Source organism: Dama dama, chromosome X (genome assembly GCF_033118175.1).
Source record: "Dama dama isolate Ldn47 chromosome X, ASM3311817v1, whole genome shotgun sequence".
In the NCBI taxonomy this organism is placed as follows: Eukaryota; Metazoa; Chordata; class Mammalia; order Artiodactyla; family Cervidae; genus Dama; species Dama dama.
Window position 1 is genome coordinate 93,493,423 of NC_083714.1, and position 19,889 is coordinate 93,513,311.

The 19,889-nt window shown below is 38.9% G+C and overlaps 1 protein-coding gene across 7 annotated transcripts in view; it reads left to right on the forward strand.

The window, feature by feature from the left end:
- The window catches only part of OPHN1 (oligophrenin 1), a 750,938-nt gene that overhangs the window by 227,883 nt on the left and 503,166 nt on the right, over positions 1 to 19,889 (forward strand). For all 7 annotated transcript variants that reach the window (XM_061136930.1, XM_061136931.1, XM_061136928.1 and 4 more), the window contains one exon: positions 7,193 to 7,254. In XM_061136930.1, coding sequence (XP_060992913.1) covers positions 7,193 to 7,254 — 62 coding nt within the window. The remainder of the gene's footprint in view (positions 1 to 7,192; positions 7,255 to 19,889) is intronic.

Sequence of the window (19,889 nt, forward strand, 5' to 3'; positions counted from 1 at the left end):
CACATGCTAGCATGCTTATGCTCAAAATCCTTCAAGCTAAACTTCAACAGTGCGTGAATTCAGAAATTCCAGATTTACAAGCTGGATTTAGAAAAGGCAGAGGATCCAGAGATCAAACTGCCAACATTTATTTGATCACAGAGGAAGCAAGGGCATTCCAAAATAACGTCTACTTCTGCTTTATTGACTACGCTAAAGCCTTTGACTGTGTGGCTGACAGTTCAGTTCGGTTCAGTTGCTCAGTCATGTCCAACTCTTGGAAACCCATGGACTGCAGCATGCCAGGCTTTCCTGTCCATTAACAACTCCCAGAGCTTACTCAAACTCATGTCCATTGAGTTGGTGATGCCATCCAACCATCTCATCCTCTGTCGTCCCCTTCTCCTCCTTCCTTCAATCTTTCCCAGCATCAGGGTCTTTTCCAATGAGTCAGTTCTTCACATCACATGGCTGAAATGTTGGCGTTTGAGCTTCAGCATTAGTCCTTCCAATGAATATTCAAGATTGATTTCGTTTAGGATTGACTGGTTTGATCTCCTTGCAGTCCAAGGGACTCTCAAGAGTCTTCACCAACACCACAGTTCAAAAGCTTCAATTTTTCAGGGCTCAGCTTTCTTTATAGTCCAACTCTCACATCCATTCCCTTCTCCAGTGGGCCACATTCTGTCAGACCTCTCCAACATGACCCGTCCATCTTGGGTGGCCCCATACAGCATGGCTTACGACTTTAGTATTCTTGCCTTGAGAACCCCATGAACAGTATGAGAAGGCAAAATGATAGGCTACTAAAAGAGGAACTTCCTAGGTCAGTAGATGCCCAACATACTGCTGGAGAGCAGTGGCAAAATAACTCGAGAAAGAATGAATGGATGGAGCCAAAGCAAAAACAATATCCAGTTGTGGATGGGACTGGTGATAGAAGCAAGTTCTGATGCTGTAAAGAGCAATATTGCATAGGAACCTGGAATGTTAGGTCCATGAATCAAGGCAAATTGGAAGTGGTCAACCAAGAGATGGCAAGAGTGAATGTCGACATTCTAGGAATCAGTGAACTAAAATGGACTGGAATGGGTGAACTTAACTCAGATGACCATTATATCTACTACTGTGGACAGGAATCCCTTAGAAGAAATGGAGTAGCCATCATGGTCAACAGAAGAGTCCGAAATGCAGTACTTGGATGCAATCTCAAAAACGACAGAATGATCCCTGTTCATTTCCAAGGCAAACCATTCAATATCACCATAATCCAAGCCTATGCCTCAAGGAGTAATGCTGAAGAAGCTGAAGTTGAACAGTTCTATGAACACCTACAAGACCTTTTAGAACTAACACCCAAAAATATGTCCTTTTCATTATAGGGGACTGGAATGCAAAAGTAGGAAATCAAGAAACACTTGGAGAAACAGGCAAATTTGGCATTGGAGTACAGAATAAAGTAGTGCAAAGGCTAATAGAGTTTTGCCAAGAGAATGCACTGGTCATAGCAAACACTCTCTTCCAACAACACAAGGGAAGACTCTACATATGGATATCACCAGATGGTCAACACCAAAGTCATATTGATTATATTCTTTGCAACCAAAGATGGAGAAGCTCAATACAGTCAGCAAAAACAAGACCAGGAGCTGACTGTGGTTCAGATAATAAACTTCTTATTGCCAAATTGAGGATTAAATTGAAGAAAGTAGGGGAAAGCACTAGACCATTCAGGCATGACCTAAGTCAAATCCCTTATGACTATACAGTGGAAGTGAGAAATAGATTTAAGGGACTAGATCTGATAGAGTGTCTGATGAACTATGGACGGAGGTTCATGACATTGTGCAGGAGACAGGGATCAAGACCATCTCCACGGAAAAGAAATGCAAAAAGGCAAAATGGTTGTCTGAGGAGGCCTTACAAATAGCTGTGAAACGAAGAGAAGCAAAAAGCAAAGGAGAAAAGGAAAGATATTCCCATTTGAATGCAGAGTTCCAAAGAATATCCAGGAGACATAAGAAAGCCTTCCTCAGTGACCAATGCAAAGAAATAGAGGAAAACAACAGAATGGGAAACAGTAGAGATCTCTTCAAGAAAATTAGAGATACCAAGGGAACATTTCATGCAAAGATGGGTTCGATAAAGGACAGACATTGTATGGACTTAATGAGAAGATTTTAAGAAGAGGTGGCAAGAATACACAGAACTGTATAAAAAAATCTTCACAACCCAAATAATCATGATGGTGTGATCACTCACCTAGAGCCAGACATCCTGGAATGTGAAGCCAAGTGGGCATTAGAGAGCATCACTATGAACAAAGCTAGTGGATGGAGTGATGGAATTCCAGTTGAGCTATTTCAAATCCTGAAAGATGATGCTGTGAAAGTGCTGCACTCAATATGCCAGCAAATTTGGAAAACTAAGCAGTGGCCACAGGACTGGAAAAGGTCAGTTTTCATTCCAATCCCAAAGAAAGACAATGCCAAAGAATGGTCAAACTACCGCATAATTGCACTCATCTCACACACTCGTAAAGTAATGCTCAAAATTCTCCAAGCCAGGCTTCAGCAACACGTGAACCATGAATTTCCAGATGTTCAAGCTGGTTTTAGAAAAGGCAGAGGAACCAGAGATCAAATTGCCAACATCTGCTGGATCATCAAAAAAGCAAGAGAGTTCCAGATAAACATCTATTTCTGTTTTATTGACTATGCCAAACCCTTTGACTGTGTGGATCACAATACACTGTGGAAAATTCTGAAAGAGATGGGAATACCAGCCCACCTGACCTTCCTCTTGAGAAACCTATGTGCTGGTTGGGAAGCAACAGTTAGAACTGGACATGGAACAATAGACTGGTTCCAAATAGGAAAGGGAGTACATCAGGGTTGTATATTGTCACCCTGCTTATTTAACTTATATGCAGAGTACATCATGAGAAATGCTGGGCTCGAAGAAGCACAAGCTGGGAATCAAGATTGCTGGGAGAAATATCAATAACCTCTGATCTGCAGATGACACCGCCCTTATGGCAGAAAGTGAAAAGGCACTAAAAAGTCTTTTGATTAAAATGAAAGAGAAGAGTGAAAAAGTTGACTTAGAGCTCAACATTCAGAAAACTAAGATCATGGTATCTGGTCCCATCATCTCATGGGAAATAGATGGGGAAACAGTGGAAACAGTGTCAGACTTTATTTTTTTGGCCTCCAAAATCGCTGCAGATGGTGATTGCAGCCCTGAAATTAAAAGACGCTTACTCCTTGGAAGGAAAGTGATGACCAACCTAGATAGCATATTTAAAAGCAGAGACATTAGATTGCCAACAAAGATCCATTTACTCAAGGCTATAGTTTTTCCAGTGGTCATGTATGGATGTGAGAGTTGGACTATCCAGAAAGCTGAACGCCAAATAATTGATGCTTTTGAACTGTGATGATGGAGAAGACTCTTGAGAGTCCCTTTGACTGCAAAAACATCCAACAAGTCCATCCTAAAGGGAGTCAGTCCTGGGTGTTCATTGGAAGGACTGATGCTGAAGCTAAAACTCCAATACTTTGGCCATGTTTTGCGAAGAGTTGACTCATTGGAAAAGACCCTGTTGCTGGGAGAGATTGGCGCAGGAGGAGAAGGGGACGGTAGAGGATGAGATGGCTGGATGGCATCACCAAGTCGATGGAAATGAGTTTGAGTGAACTCCGGGATTTGGTGATCGACAGGGAGACTTGGTGTGCTCTGATTCATGGGGTTGCAAAGAGTCGGTCACGACTGAGTGAATGAACTGAACTGAACTCACATCCAAACATGACTACTGGATAAAACAGGTTTGACTAGATGGACATTTGTCAGCAAGGTAATGTCTCTGCTTTTTAATATGCTGTCTAGTTGGGTCATGGATTTTCTTCCAAGGAGCAAGTGTCTTTTAATTTCATGGCTGCAGTCACCATCTGCAGTGATCTTTGAGCCTAAGAAAAAAAAGTCTGTCACTTTTTCCGTTGTTTCCCCATCTATTTGTCATGAAGTGATGGGACAAGATACCATGATTTTAGTTTTAGAATGTTGAGTTTAAGCTAACTATTTCACTCTCCTCTTTCACTTTCATCAAAAGGATCTTCAGTTCCTCTTTAATTTCTCCAGTAAGGATAGTGTCATCTGTGTATCTGAGGTTACTGATGTTTCTTCCGGCAATCTTGATTCCAACTTGTGCTTCATTCAGCCTGCCATTTCACATGATATAGTCTGCATAGAAGATAAATAAGCAGGTTGACCATATACAGCCTTAACGTACTCCTTTCCCAATTTAGAACTAGTCTGTTGTTCCATGGCCAGTTCCAACTGTTGCTTCTTGATCTGCATATAGATTTCTCAGGAAGTTGATGAGGTGGCCTGATATTCCCATCTCTTGAAGAATTTTCCACAGTTTGTTGTGATCTACACAGTCAAATGATTTGGTATAATCAATAAAGCAGAAGTAGATGTTTTTCTGTTATTCTTTTGCTTTTTCGATGATCCAGCAGATGGTGGCAATTTGATCTCTTGTTCCTCTGCCTTTTCTAAATACATTGAACATCTGGAAGTTCACGGTTCCCATACTGTTGAAGCCTAGCTTGGAGAATTTTGAGCATTACTTTCTGGCGTGTGAGTTGAGTGTAATTGTGTGGTAGTTTGAACATTCTTTAGCACTGCCATTCTTTGGGATTGGAATGAAAAATGACCATTTTCAGTTCTGTCGCCATTGTTGAGTTTTCTAAATTTGCTAGTGTATTGAGTACAGCACTTTAACAGCATCATCTTTTAGGATTTGAAGTAGGTCAACTGGAAATCCATCACCTCCACTAGCTTTATTCATAGCGATGCTTCCTAAGGTCCACTTGACTTTGCATTCCAGGATGTCTGGCTCTAGGTGAGTGATCACACCATCATGGTTATCTGGGTCTTGAAGATCTTTTTTGTATAGTTCTTCTGTCTATTCTTGCCACATCTTCTTAATGTTTCCTGCTTCTGTTAGGTCCATACCATTTCTCTCCTTTACTGTGCCCATCTTTGCATGAATGTTCCCTTGGTATCTCTAATTTTCTTGATGCATCCTCTAGTCTTTCCCATTTTATTGTTTTCCTCTACTTTCTTTGCATTGATCACAGAAGAAGGCTTTCTTATCTCTCCTTTTTATTCTTTGGAACTCTGCATTCAAATGGGTATATCTTTCCTTTTTCTCCTTTTCCTTTACCTTCTCTTATTTTCTCAGCTATTTTATGGTCTCCTCAGACAACTGTTTTACCTTTTTGCATTTGTTTTTCTTACAGATGGTCTTGATCACTGCCTCCTGTACAATGTCTCGAACCTTTTTCCATAGTTCTTCAGGCACTCTCTATCAGATCTAATCCCTTGAATCTATTTGTCTCTTCCAGTGTATAATCATAAAGGATTTGGTTTAGGTCATACCTGAATGGTCTAGTGGTTTTCCCTCCTTTCTTCAATTTAAGTCTGAATTTCGCAATAAGTAGTTTGTAATCTGAGCCATAGTCAGCTCGTGATCTTATTTTGCTGACTGTTTAGAGCTTCTCCGTTTGGCCACAAAGAGTATAATCAATCTGATTTCAGTATTGGCCATCTGGTGATGTCCATGTGTAGAGTCGTCTCTTGTGTTGTTGGAAGAGATTGTTTGCTATGACCAGTGCATTCTCTTGGCAAGACTCTGTTAGCCTTTGCCCTGCTTCATTTTTTACTGGTGCATTTTGTGGATCACAGAAAACTGGAAAATTCTTAAAGAGATGGAAATACTAACCACTTTACCTGCCTCCTGCGAAACCTGCCTGCAGATTAAGAATCAATGGTTAGAACCAGACAAGGAGCAGCAGACTGGTTTCTAATTAGGAAAGGAGTATGTCAAGGCTGTGTATTGTCACCCTGCTTATTTAACTTCTATGCAGAATGCATCATGCGAAATGTTAGGCTGCATGAATCACAAGCTGGTATCAAGATTGCAGAGAATCATATCAATAACTTCAGATATGCCGATGATACCATTATAATGATAGAAAATGAAGAGGAACTTAAAAGCCTCTTGATGGTGGTGAAGAAGGAGAGTGTAGAAGGTGGCTTAAACTCAGCATTCAAAATCTAAGATCATGGCATCTGGTTCCATCACTTCATGGCAAATAGATGGGGAAAAATGGAAACTGTAGTAGATTTTGTTTTCTTGTGCTCCAAAATCACTGTGGACGGTGAGTGAAGCCATGAAATTAAAAGACATTTGCTCCTCAGAAGAAAAACTATGACAAACCTAGACAGCATATTAAAAAGCAGCGACATCACTTTGTTGACAATGGTCGTATAGTCAAAGCTTTGTTTTTTCTAGTAATCATGTAAAGATGTTAGATTTGGACCATAAAGAAGGCTGAGTGCTTAAGGTTTGATGCTTTCAATCTTTGCTACTGATGAAGACTCTTGAGAGTTCCTTGGACAGCAAGGACATCAAACCAGTCAATCCTAAAGGAAATCAACCCTGAATATTTATCAGTAGGAATGAAGCTGAAGCTCTAGTACTTTGGCCACCTGTTGAGAACAGCCATCTCATTGAAACGATCCCAATGCTGGTCAAAATTGAAGAGAAAAGAAAAAGAGGGCCTGGATGACGTGGTTGAACAACATCATCGACTCAATGGACACGAGTTAGAGCAAACCCCGGGAGTGAGTAAAGGCCAGGGAAGCTTGATGTGCTGCAGTCCATGGGGTTGCAAAGAGTTGGACATACTGAAGGACTGAGCAACAAACAGCAGTGAATAAAACAGTCAACAATATTTGTATAGAAATGTTTGTCTGGATATGTTTTCAGTTCTTTTGCAAATATTCACAGGCATGGAATTGCTGAATCATACGGTAACTATATGTTTAACTTTTATTTATATTTTTAGCACTTGTCAAAGTCAGTTTAAACTTACAGAATGTTATGTGTCAGTTATATATCAATAAAACTGGAGGGAAAAGCTGAGGTAAGAGCATTCCCCCAAGAAAAGAGAAGAAAAAAGAAATCAATATTGAATTGAATAGGTACTGAACTTTTTTTCTTTTGTCCTTAGATTTGACACTTTCCTGTAGTGGTGCCATTGGGTTGTGGCACTGGTTTCTACTTCTTTTCCCTTAGACCTCTGCCTACTTGCCCATCAAATACTATAATTAATTTGGTTTATCTTTTATTCTGTTCTTTCAGCTGAATCCTTCAAAGAATTTGCTGAATTGCTCAACGAAGTAGAAAACGAGAGGATGATGATGGTAGGTCATTAACACTTGGCCTGGAGCGAAGATCATGGCTGACTTTGGGGATTTTTTTTTTTCTGTCTTCATTGTTTGGAGTGATACTTTTAGTTTGAGTTTCTGTCTCATTACTACCTGAGTACTATAAAGACTGGAAATTGATTTGGTTATTCTATCTCAAGTTCCCATTCTGAGAGTTTAAAGGGAAATCACTCTATTCATTTCAGTGAGATAAGACTTGAGAGGACATTATATTTGGCTGTTGAACATATTGACAAAAATTGTGGTCTTCAGTGTTCTTAAACAAATTATCTATTTGTGTGTTTACCTGCTTTTAGAAACAGTGAGTTTATTTATATATGTTTACATTTAAACATGTGATACTTTAATTTATATCTATGTGATAACTTTTCCCCTTACATTTAAAATCTAATTCATTAATATTAATAGACTTTGATATTTAGAGCAGTTTTGGTTCTGTAGAAAAATTGAGTGAAAATGCAAAGAGATTTCATATACAGTTGCCCTTTGAACATGTGTTTGAACTCTGTGAGTCCACTTATATGTGGGTACTTTTCAATGAATACTACAGTACTACATGATCTGAGTTTGGTTGAATCTATGGGTACAGAACCTCAGATCCTGGAGGACTGACTGTGAGACTATATGCAGACTTTTGAAAGCACAGGGTTGGGACTTATGCCCTTAACACTTGCACTGTTCAAAGGTAAACTGTACTCCCTTTCTCCTTGCCACCACACCCCATACAGTTTCTCTTATTATTAACATCTTGCCTGTGTCGTTTCCCTTATTATTAACAACTTGGAGTTGTTCCAATTAATGAACCTATATGAACACAATATTATTAACTAAAGTCCATAGTTACTTTAGGGTTCAATTTCTGTGTTGAATATTTTATCGCTTTTGACAAATGCTTAATGACACATATACAACATCAAAGTTTCATCATACAGAATGTTTTCACTGCCCTAAAAATCTCCTGTGATTCCCCCTACCTTCTCTGACACTCAAACTCCTGACAAACACTTATCTTTTTTTTTCTGTGTTTTGCCTCTTCTAGAATGTCATATAATTGGAGTCGTATAGTACATAGCTTTTTCAGATTGACTTCTTTGACTTAGCAACATGCATTTAAAGTTCCTCTCTGTCTTTTTATGGCTTCATAACTCATTTCTTTTGGTCAGTGAATAATATGTATGCATATATTATAGTATATATTCCATTTTATGGATGGTGCCATTTCTTTCTTTTTTTTTTTTTTGCCATTTCTTCATCATTTCACCTTATGAAGGATACATTGGTTACTCCCAAGTTTTGGCAATTATGAAAAAATCTTCCATACACATCTGTGTACAGATTTTTATGTGGATGTAAATTTTCAACTCTTTTCAGTAAATTCTAAGGGATACAATTTCTAGATTGTTTGATGAGTAGGTCTAGATTTGTAAAAAACTGACAAACTGTCTTCCAAAGTGGCTGTATGATTTTGCAATCTCACCAGCCATGAATGACGGTTCTTGTTGCTGCACACTGTTGCAAGCTTTTGATGTTGGCTGTGATTTGGATTTCACCCATTCTAATATGTGTTTTCGTTGTTGTTTAGTTGCTAAGTCATGTTCAGCTCTTTGCAACTCCATGGACTGCAGCGTGCCAGACTTCCCTGTGCTTTACTATCTCCTGGAGTTTGCCCAAACTCATGTCCATTGAGTCGATGATACTATCTAATGATCTCATCCTCTGTTGCTCCCTTCTTCTCCTGCCTTCAAAATTTCCCAGCATTAAGTTCTTTTGCAATGAGTTGGCTCTTTGCATCAGGTGGCCAAAGTATTGGAGCTTGAACTTCAGCCTCACTCTTTCCAATTAATTTTCAGGGTTGATTTCCTTTATGATTAACTGTAAGGTTTGATCTCCTTGCAGCCCAAAGGATTCTGAAGAGTCTTCTCCAGGACTAGAATTCAAAGGTATCAATTCTTCAGCACTTGTCCTTCTTTATGGTCCAGCTCTCACATCTGTACATGACTACTGGGAAAACCATAGCTTTGGCTATACAGATTTCTGTTGGCAAAGTGAAGTTGCTGATTTTTAGCTTTTAGTACACTGTCTAAGTTTATCATAGCTTTCTTTCCAAGGACCAAGTGTCTTTTAATTTCATGGCTGCAATCACCACCCACAGTTATTTTGGAGCCAAAGAAAATAAAATCTGTCACTGCTTCTACTTTTCTCTCTTCTATTTGCCAGCAAGTGATGGGACCAAATGCCATGATCTTAGTGTTTTGAATGTTGAGTTTTAAGCCAGCTTTTCACTCTCCTCTTTTACCCTCATCAAGAATCTCTTTAATTCCTTTTCAGTTTTTGCCATTGGTGGTATCATCTGCATATCTGATGTCATTGATATTTCTCCCAGCAATCTTGATTCTAATTTGTGTTTTATCCAGTCTAGCATTTCGCATGAGGTACTCTGCATACACGTGAAATAAGCAGGGTGACAATATACAGCCTTGAGGTACTCTTTTCCCAATGTTGAACCAGTCCATTTTTCTATGTCCGGTTCTATTTGTTGCTTTTTGACCTGAATACCGTTTTCTCATGAGACAGGTTAGGTGATCTGGTATTCCCATTTCTTTAAGAATTTTCCACAGTTTGTTGTTGTCCACACAGTCAAAGACTTTTGTATAGTCAGTGAAGCAGAAGTAGGTATTCTTCTGGACTTCCCTTGCTTTCTTTATGATCCAGTAAATGTTGACAATTCAATCTGTGGTTCCTCTGCCTTTTGTAAATCCAGTTTGTACATCTGAAAGTTTTTGGTTCACATACTGCTGAAGCTTAGCTTGAAGGATTTTGATCATTACATAGCTATAATGTGAAATGAATGCAATTGTACATTAGTTTGAACGTTCTTTAGCATTGCCCTTCTTTGCAGTTGGAATGAAAATTGACCTTTTCCACTAGTCCTGTGGCCACTGGTAGGTTTTCCAGATTTGCTGGCATATTGAATGCAGCACTTTAACAGCATCATTTTCAGGATTTGAGATAGCTCAGCTGTAATTCCATTGCTTCCACTAGGATTGTTCATAGTAATGCTTCCTGAGGCCACTCGATTTCACACTCCAAGATGTGTGGCTCTGAGTGAGTGACCACGCCATTGTGGTTATCTGGGTCATTAAGACCTTTTTTGTATAGTTCTTCTGTGTATTCTTGTCACCTCTTCTTAATGTCTTCTGCTTCTGTTAGTTACTTATCGTTTTTATTGTTTATCATGCCCATCCTTATATGCTTATTTGCTGTCTATACATCATCTTCCATGAGGGATGTGTTCACGTCTTTTGCCTACTTCTTGAAAGTGAAAGTCTCTCAGTTATGTTTGACTCTTTGTCTTAATTGGTTCTTTTTTTCCTATTGTTAAGTTATAAGATTTCTTTGTATATTTCGGATGCCAGTCCTTTATCAGAAATGTTCTTTGCACAAAATATTCCAGTCTGTGGCTTATCTTTTCATTTTTTAAGAAAGTCTTTTGCAGAACAGAAGTTTTGAATTTGAATGAAGTCCATTTTACCAGGTCTTTAATCAATCATGCTTTTGGGGTTATATCTAAAAAGGCATTACCAAACAAAAAGTCATCTATATGGCTTCATATGTTATTTTGTAAGGCTTCCCTAAGGCTCAGTGGGTAGAGTATCTGCCTGCAATACAGGAAATACAGGAGATGCATGTTCAATCTCTGGGTTGCGAAATTCCCCTGGAGGAGGAAATGGTAACCCTCGCCAATATTCTTGCCTGAAAAACCCCATGTGTTGAGGAGCCTCATGGGCTACAATCTAAAAGGTCACAGAGAATTGGACATACTTATGCACTGGCAAGAAGATCTTGTAGGAGTTTTATAATTATGTTATACATTTAGGTCTATGATGCCTTTTGAACTAATTCCTTTTTTGTTTGTTTTCTTTTTAAAAAATATATTTATTTTTAATTGACGGGTCATTGCTTTATATAATTTTATTTTCTGTTAAACATTGACAAGAATCAGCCATAAGTATACCATGGACCCTCCCTCACAGATGTCCCTCCCATCTCCCTCCCAATCCCACCCTTCTAGATTGTTACAGACCCCCTGTTTGAGTTCCCTGAGCCATACAGCAAATTCCCATTGGCTATCTATTTTACATATGGTATTGTAAGTTTCCATGTTACTCTCTCTATAAATCTCACCTCTCCCTCCTCCCCTCCCCTCATGTCCATAAGTCTGTTCTCTATGTCTGTTTCTCTATTGCTGCCCTGCAAATAAATTCATCAGTACCATCTTTCTAGATTCCATATATGTATGTTTTAGTATATGATATTTATATTTCTCTTTCTGACTTACTTCACTCTGCTTAATAGGCTCTAGGTATCTCCATATTATTAGAACTGACTCAAATGCATTCCTTTTTATGGCTGAGTAATATTCCATTGTATATATGTACCACAGCTTCTTTATCCTTTCATCTGTCAGTGGATATCTAGGTTGCTTCTGTGTTCTAGCTATTGTAAATATTGGTGCATTAAACATTGGAATACATGTGTCTTCTTCAATTTTGGTTTCCTCAGGGTGTATGCCTAGTAATGGGATTGCTGGGTCATGTGGTGGTTTTATTCCTGTTTTTTAAAGGAATCTCCATACTGTCTTCCATAGTGGCTGTATCAATCTACATTTCTCCACACCCTCTCCAGCATTTATTGTTTATAGACTTTTTGATGATGGTTATTCTGACTGGTGTGAGGTGGTATCTCATTGTTGTTTTGATTTGCATTTCTCTAATAATGAGTGATGTTGAGCATCTTTTCATGTCTTTATAGCTGTCTGTATGCCTTCTTTGGAGAAATGTCTGTTTAGGTCTTTTCCCCACTTTTTGATTGGGCTGTTTGTTTTTCTTGTATTGAGTTATATGAGTGGCTTGTATATTTTAGAAATTAATTCTTTGTCAGTTGTTTCCTTTGCTATTATTTTCTCACATTTTGAAGAGTTGTCTTTTCACCTTGTTTTTAGCTTCCTTTGCTTTACCAAAGCTTTTAAGTTTAATTAGGTCCCACTTGTTTACCTTTATTTTTATTTCTGTTACTCTAGATCCTCATAGAGGATCTTGCTTTGATCATGTTGTCGAGTATTCTGCCTGTGTTTTCCTCTAGGAGTTTTATAGTTTCTGGTCTTATGTTTAGGTCTTTAATCCATTTTGAGTTTATCTTTGTGTATGACATTCAGAAGTGTTCTAATTTCATGGTTTTACATGTAGCTGTCCAGTTTTCCCAGCACCACTTATTGAAGAGGCTATCTTTGCCCCATTGTATATTCTTGCCTCCTTTGTCAAAAATAAGATACCCATTGGTGCATGGGTTTTCTCTGGTCTATCTATCTTGTTCCATTGTTACATATTTCTGCTTTTATGCCAGTGCCATACTGTCTTGATGACTGTAGCTTTGTAGTATAGTCTGAAGTCAGAAAGGTTGCTTGCTCTAGCTCCCTTCTTCTTTCTCAAGACTGCTTTGGGTATTTGGGCTTTTTTGTGTTTCTGTATGAATTGTGAACTTTTTTGTTCTAGTTCTATGAAAAATACCATTGGTAATTTGATAGGAAACACATTAAAATTGTAGATTGAATTTGGTAGTATAGTCATTTTCACAATGTAGATTTTCTTACCCTGGAACATGGAATATCTCTCCATCTGTTTATGTCATCTTTGATTTCATTAATCAATATCTTATAATTTTTGATTTACAGTTCTTTTGTCTCCTTAGGTAGGTTTATTCTTAGATATTTTATTCTTTTTGTTGCAATGGTGAATGGGATTGATTCCTTAATTTCTGTCTCTGATTTTTCATTGTTACTATATAGGAATGCAGGTGATTTCTGTGTATTGACCATGTATCCCACGGCTTTGCTACATTCACTGATTAGCTCTAGTAATTTTCTGATCGTTTCTTTTGGCTTTTCTATGTATAGTATCATGTCATCTGCAAACAGCGAGAGCTTTGCCTCTTCTTTTCTGATCTGGATTCCTGTTATTTCTATTTCTTCTCTAATTGCCATAGCTAGGAAAAATTATGTTGAATAATAGTGGTGAGAGTGGACACCCTTGTCTTGTTCCTGATCTTAGAGGGAATACTTTCAGTTTTTCATAATTGAGAATGTTTGTTGTGGGCTTATCATATGTGATCTTTACTATGTTGAGGTAGGTTCTTTCTTTGCCCATTTTTGATGCATTTTTACCATAAATTGGTGCTGAATTTTGTCAAAGACATTTTATGCATCTATTGAGATTATCATATGGTTTTTACCTTTCAGTTTTTTTATATAGTGGATCACATTGATTGATTTGTGTATATTGAAGAATCCTTGGATCCCTGGAATAAACCTGACTTGATCTTGGTGTATGAGCTTTTCAGTGTGTTGATGAATTCTGTTTGCTTGAATTTTGCGGAGGAGTTTTGGATATATGTTCATCAGTGATATTGGTCTGTAGTGTTCTTTTTCTCTTTTTTCTTGTGTTGTCTTTGCCTGATTTTGTTATCAGGGTGATTTTGGCCTTGTAGAATGAGTTTGGATGTGTTCCTTCCTCTGCAATTTTTTGGAATAGTTTCAGAAAAATAGGCATTAGTGCTTCTTTAAATGTATGATAGAATTCTCCCGTGAAGCCATCTGCCCCTGGGTTTTTGTTTCCTGGGAGAGTTTTTTTTTTTTTTTTTTCCATTTATTTTTATTAGTTGAAAGCTAATTAGTTTACAATGTTGTAGTGGTTTATGCCATACATTGACATGAATCAGCCATGGATTTACATGTGTTCCCCATTCCGATCCCCCCTCCCACCTCCCTCCCCATCCCATCCCTCTGGGTCTTCCCAGTGCACCAGCCCTGAGCACTTGACTCATGCATCCAACCTGGGCTGGTGATCTGTTTCACCCTTGATAGTATACTTGTTTCAATGCTATTCTCTCAGAACATCCCACCCTCGCCTTCTCCCACAGAATCCCAAAGTCTGTTCTGTCCATCTGTGTCTCTTTTTCTGTTTTGCATATAGGGTTATCGTTACCATCTTTCTAAATTCCATATATATGCGTTAGTATACTGTATTGGTCTTTATCTTTCTGGCTTACTTCACTCTCTATAATGGGCTCCAGTTTCATCCATCTCATTAGAACTGATTCAAATGAATTCTTTTTAATGGCTGACTAATATTCCATTGTGTATATGTAGCATAGCTTCCTTATCCATTCGTCTGCTGATGGGCATCTAGGTTGCTTCCATGTCCTGCCAATTATAAACAGTGATGCGATGAACATTGGGGTGCACATGTCTCTTTCAGATCTAGTTTCCTCTGTGTGTATGCCCAGGAGTGGGATTGCTGGGTCATATGGCAGTTCTATTTCCAGTTTTTTAAGGAATCTCCACACTGTTCTCCATAGTGGTTGTACTAGTTTGCATTCCCACCAGCAGTGTAAGAGGATTCCCTTTTCTCCACACCCTCTTCCTGGGAGAGTTTTGATCACAGTTTTGATTTCAGTATTTGTAATTGCCTTATTCATAATTTGTATTTTTTTCTGATTCAGTCTTGGGAGGTTAAACTGTTCTGATTATATGTCCATTCCCTCTAGGTTGTCCATTTTTTAGCATGTAATTGCTCATAATATTCTCTTATGATCCTTTGTTTTTCTGTGTTGTCTGTTGTAACCTCTCCTTTCATTTCTATTTTTTAATTTGATTTTTCTCCCTGTTTTTCTAAATGAGTCTGGCTAGTAAATTGTCAATTTTGTTTATCTTCTCAAAGAACCAGCTTTTAGCTGTATTAACCTTTGCTTGTTTCCTTCATTTCTTTGTCATTTATTTCTGCTCTAATCTTTATTATTTCTTTCCTTTTGATTAATTTGGGGTTTCTTGTTCTTCTTTTTCCAGCAGCTTTTGATGTAGAGTTAGGTTGTCTATTCAATGCTTTTCTTGTTTCTTAAGGTAGGATTCTATTACTATAAACTTCCCTCTTAGAACTGATTTTGCTGAACCCCATAGTTTTTGGCTTGTCATGTTTTTGTTTTCATGTGTTCTAGGGATCTTTTGATTTCCATTCTTATTTCTTCAGTAACATCTTCCTTATTTAGTAATCTATTGTTTAATCTCCATGAGTTTGTGTTTTTTTTCCCCTGTAGTTGATATCTAGTCTCAGCATTGTGGTCAGAGAAGATACTTGATACAATTTCAATTTTCATAAATTTACTGAGGCTTGATTTGTGGCCCAAGATATGGTCTATCCTGAAAAATGTGCCATATGCACTTGAGAAGAAAGTGTATCCTACATTTGGATGTAAAATCCTGAAGATATCAATTGGGTCCATTTGGTCTAATATTTTGTTTAAGGTTTGTGTTTACTTATTGATTCTCTGTTTTGATGATCTGTCCATGGGTATAAGTGAGGTGTTTAAGTCCCCTACTATCACGGTGTTGCTGTCAATTTCCCCTCTTATGCCTGTTAGTGTTTGCCTTCTGTATTGAGGTGCTCCTGTGTTGGGCGCATCAGTTCAGTTCAGTCGCTTAGTTGTGTCCAACTCTTTGCGACCCCATGAATCGCAGCACGCCAGGCCTCCCTGTCCATCACAAACTCCCAGAGTTTACTCAAACTCATGTCCATCGAGTCAGTGATGCCATCCAGCCATCTCATCCTCTGTCATCCCCTTCTCCTCCTGCCCCCAATCCCTCCCAGCATCAGGTTCTTTTCCAATGAGTCAACTCTTTGCATGAGGCGGCCAAAGTATTGGAGTTTCAGCTTCAGCATCAGTCCTTCCAATGAACACCCAGGACTGATCTCCTTTAGGATGGACTGGTTGGATCTCCTTGCAGTCCAAGGGACTCTCAAGAGTCTTCTCCAATACCAAAGTTCAAAAGCATCCATTTTTCAGCACTCAGCTTTCTTCACAGTCCAACTCCCACATCCATACATACATATTTACAATTGTTATGTCTTCTTCTTGGATTGATCCCTTTATCACTATATCCTTGATCATTATGTCTTTCTTTGCCTCTTGTAATAAGTCTGTTTTGTTTGAATTAAGGATTTTCACTCCATCTTTCTTTTGGTTTCCATTCTCATGGGGTATCTTTTTTCATCCTTTTATTTTCATCCTTTTACTTTAGGTCTGAAGTGGGTCTCTTGTAAATAGCATATATATGACTCTTGTTTCTATATCCATTCAGTCATTCTGTATTTTTTGGTTTGTGCATTATTTGTTCCTATTGGCATTTTCTTAATTGTTTTGGGTTTGTTTTTGTAGGTCTTTCCTTTCTCTTGTGTTTTCTGGCTATGTAAGTCCCTTTAGTATTTGTTGTAAGGCTGGTTTGGTCATGCTAAACTGTCTTAACTTTGGCTTGTCTGTGAAGCTTTTGGTTTCTCCATCAATTGTGAATGAGATCTTTGCCAGTTATAGTAATCTTGGTTGTAGATTTTTTTCTTTCAGTATTTTAAATATATCCTGCCATACCCTTCTGGCCTACAGAGTTTCTGCTAAATGATCCACAGTTTATCATATGGGTTTTCCCTTGTATGTTGCTTTTCCCTTGGTGCATTTAATATTCTTTCTTAGTGTTTAATCTCTGTTAGCTTGACTGATATGTGTCTTGATGTGTTTCTCCTTGGGTTTATCCTCTAAGGGACTCTCTGTGATCCTTGGACTTGATGGACTATTTCCTTTCCCATGTTGGGGAAGTTTTCAACTATAATTTCTTCAAAAATATTTCTCAGTGCCTTTCTTTTTTCCCCTCTTACTCTCGGACACCTATATTTTGAATATTGGTGCATTTATTGTCCCTGAGACAACAATTGTATGTCTCTGAGAATATCCTCAATTCTTTTCATTCTTTTTTCTTTATTCAGCTCTTCAGCAGTTATTTCCACCATTCTGTCCTTCAGCTCACTTATCCATTCTTCTGCCTTAGTTATTCTGCTATTGATTCCTTCTAGAATATTTTAACTTTAGTAATTGTGTTATTTATTATCTGTTTGTTTATTCTTTAATTTTTTATGCATCCTTGGTGATTGTATTAACTGTGTTGTTCCTTGCATTTTCTCCATTCTATTTTCAAGTCTTTGGGACATCTTTACTGTCATTGTTCTGAATTCCCTTCCAAGTAGATTGCCTATTTCCTCTTCATTTATTTGTTCTTGTGAGTTTCTACCTTACTCTTTCATTTTTTCTCTACTTCTCTGTCTTTCCATGCTTTTTTCTAACTTGCTCCACTTCAAGTCTCCTTTCACAGGTTTTAGAACTGTATTCCTTCTTTTCTTTGGTTTTTGCCCTTGGAGAGAAAGGTCGGTTGAGTGGTTTGCATTGACTTTTTGTTAGGGATGACTTGTGCCTGTGTTCTAGTTGGAGGAGATTAAGCAGATCAAGCAGGTAATTACAGAAATAATGGGACACATTCACATACTTCCACACACATAGTTATAACCAAAATATTCTAAAGAAAAGAGTACAGGTGACTGACTTGGAGAACAAGGGAAACCAAAGTTGATAATGACCAATTAAAAGCAGAGCTCACTAATGCTCAGTATTTAAAGCTGAGCCTGGGCAGAGTGCCAACTGGGGAATATAGCAAAGATAGCACAACAATTTAAATTACATGATGAAAAAAGAAAGAGTGAAGGATGGAAAAAATGGAGAAGAGAAAGAGAAAAGAAAGAGGAGAAGGGTGAGAAAAGAGAAAAAGAAGGGCATGGAAGAGAGGGAAAAAATAAAAAATAGCAAAGCAAAGATAAATAGACACATGTGACAAAGGTTTTTATATGTTCAGGAACAGCTACAACTGGTAAAGTAGTTTAAGAAAAGCAGTCAAATATATGAAAAACAAAATCAGAAAAATCACAAAAAATGGTGAAAAGAATCTTAAAATGAATTTTTTTAAACAAGAAAACAAAGAGGAAAACTCCACAGCACTGCAAAAGGGTAATGTGAACATGGAAGTATGTAGGGGGAATAAACAGTATGATTCATAAGAAAAAAAAAGTTTTCAAGATCGTAGTTCTTCTTGGTTGTGGAGTCTGCCCCCATGGATGGGGTTCGATTAGTGTCCTGTGATGCTTTCCTGGTTGGGGGAGCTTGTGCCTGTGTTCTTCTGGTTGATGGAGCTGGATCTCCTCTCTCTGAAGGGCAGTGCAGTGTACATTGGTCGGTTTGGGGGGTGTCTGTCCGTTCAGTATGCCTTTGAACAATCATTCTGGCTTTGTCAGTGTTGCTGCTGCTGCTGCTGCTAAATCACTTCAGTCGTGTCGGACTCTGTGCGACCCCATAGACGTCAGCCTACCAGGTTCCCCCGTCCCTGGGATTTTCCAGGCAAGAATACTGGAGTGGGTTGCCATTTCCTTCTCCAATGCATGAAAGTGAAAAGTGAAAGTGAAGTCGGTCAGTCGTCAGTGTTAGACACATCTATTTCCACAACCATTTCGAAGTGGCCCCCTCAGGATATCTTTACTGTCACCAGCCCCCTACTTTTCCCTGGAATCTTTGCTGGTGCTTCTGTACACTGGTCTTGCCTTGTATTGCAGACCAAAGCTTGCTAGGTCAGGGCTTGTATGGATCTTTTCTCTGTTCCCTGACCCTTCCCTTTGCATCACGGAGACTTGTGTGGGCTTCCCTCAGTCCCCTGAGGTCACCCTATATGTCACAGGGCTTGTGTGCATTTGCTTGGTTCACTGGACCTACCCTCTATGTCACGGGTTTTGTGTGCACTTGTCTCGGGGCCGCTCTCTGCGTGGAGGGGGTGAAAGGGGGACCTGTGTGCACTTGTCCTGTCTCACTGAGCCTGCCCTCTAGGTCGCAGGGCTTGTGTGTTCTTCTTTTGGCTCCCTGGGCCTGCCCTCTAGGCTGTGAGGTTTGTGTGTTCTACAAAAGTTTGTATGCCACATCTCTCTTGGCACCCTGGGCCCGCCCTCTGCACTACAGGGCTTCTGTGGGCTTGTTTCAGTTCCCCAAGCCCGCTGTCTGGTTGGGGCCACAGTCTGTGAGCTGTCTATGGGCTGAGAAGTACAGCTTTCTCTGTTCTCTGACCTCCAAGTCTCTGCTTTGCCCAGCCTTCTGAGATTGTGCAGATACCCCTCCCCACAATGAGGTTGCCTCCCAGTGCATGGGTACTGCCCCTGTTTCAGGATTCCCTCCCTCCCTCTTTCAGTGCACAAGCTCCTGTCCAGATGTTCTCTGCCTTTTCCCTTTTTATGTCTCCATCTTCTCTCCTACCTCATTCCAGGGAGCCTAGCCTTCTCCCTGGAGGCCTGGGGTCTTCTGCTGTTGCCTAGAGGTTGCTTTGTAGGAATTGTTCCATATCTTACTGAGTTTTTGATGTATTTGTGGGAAGGTTGACGATCTCCCTATCTTACTCCTCTGCCATCTTCTTCCAGCCTTTTCCCCCTTTTGAGTTAATTCTTGAGAAACTGTAAGGATTGTCTCCAGATTTTTTTTTTTTTTTTAATGTGGATATCTGGTTGTTTCATCACTATTTCTGAAAAGACTGTCCTTTCTCTATTGAATTACTTTAGCTTCTTTGGCAAAGATCAATGGATTATTTTTGTGTGAATCTATATCTGGACTCTGTTCTCTTCCACTGATCTATTTGTCCATTTCTTCAG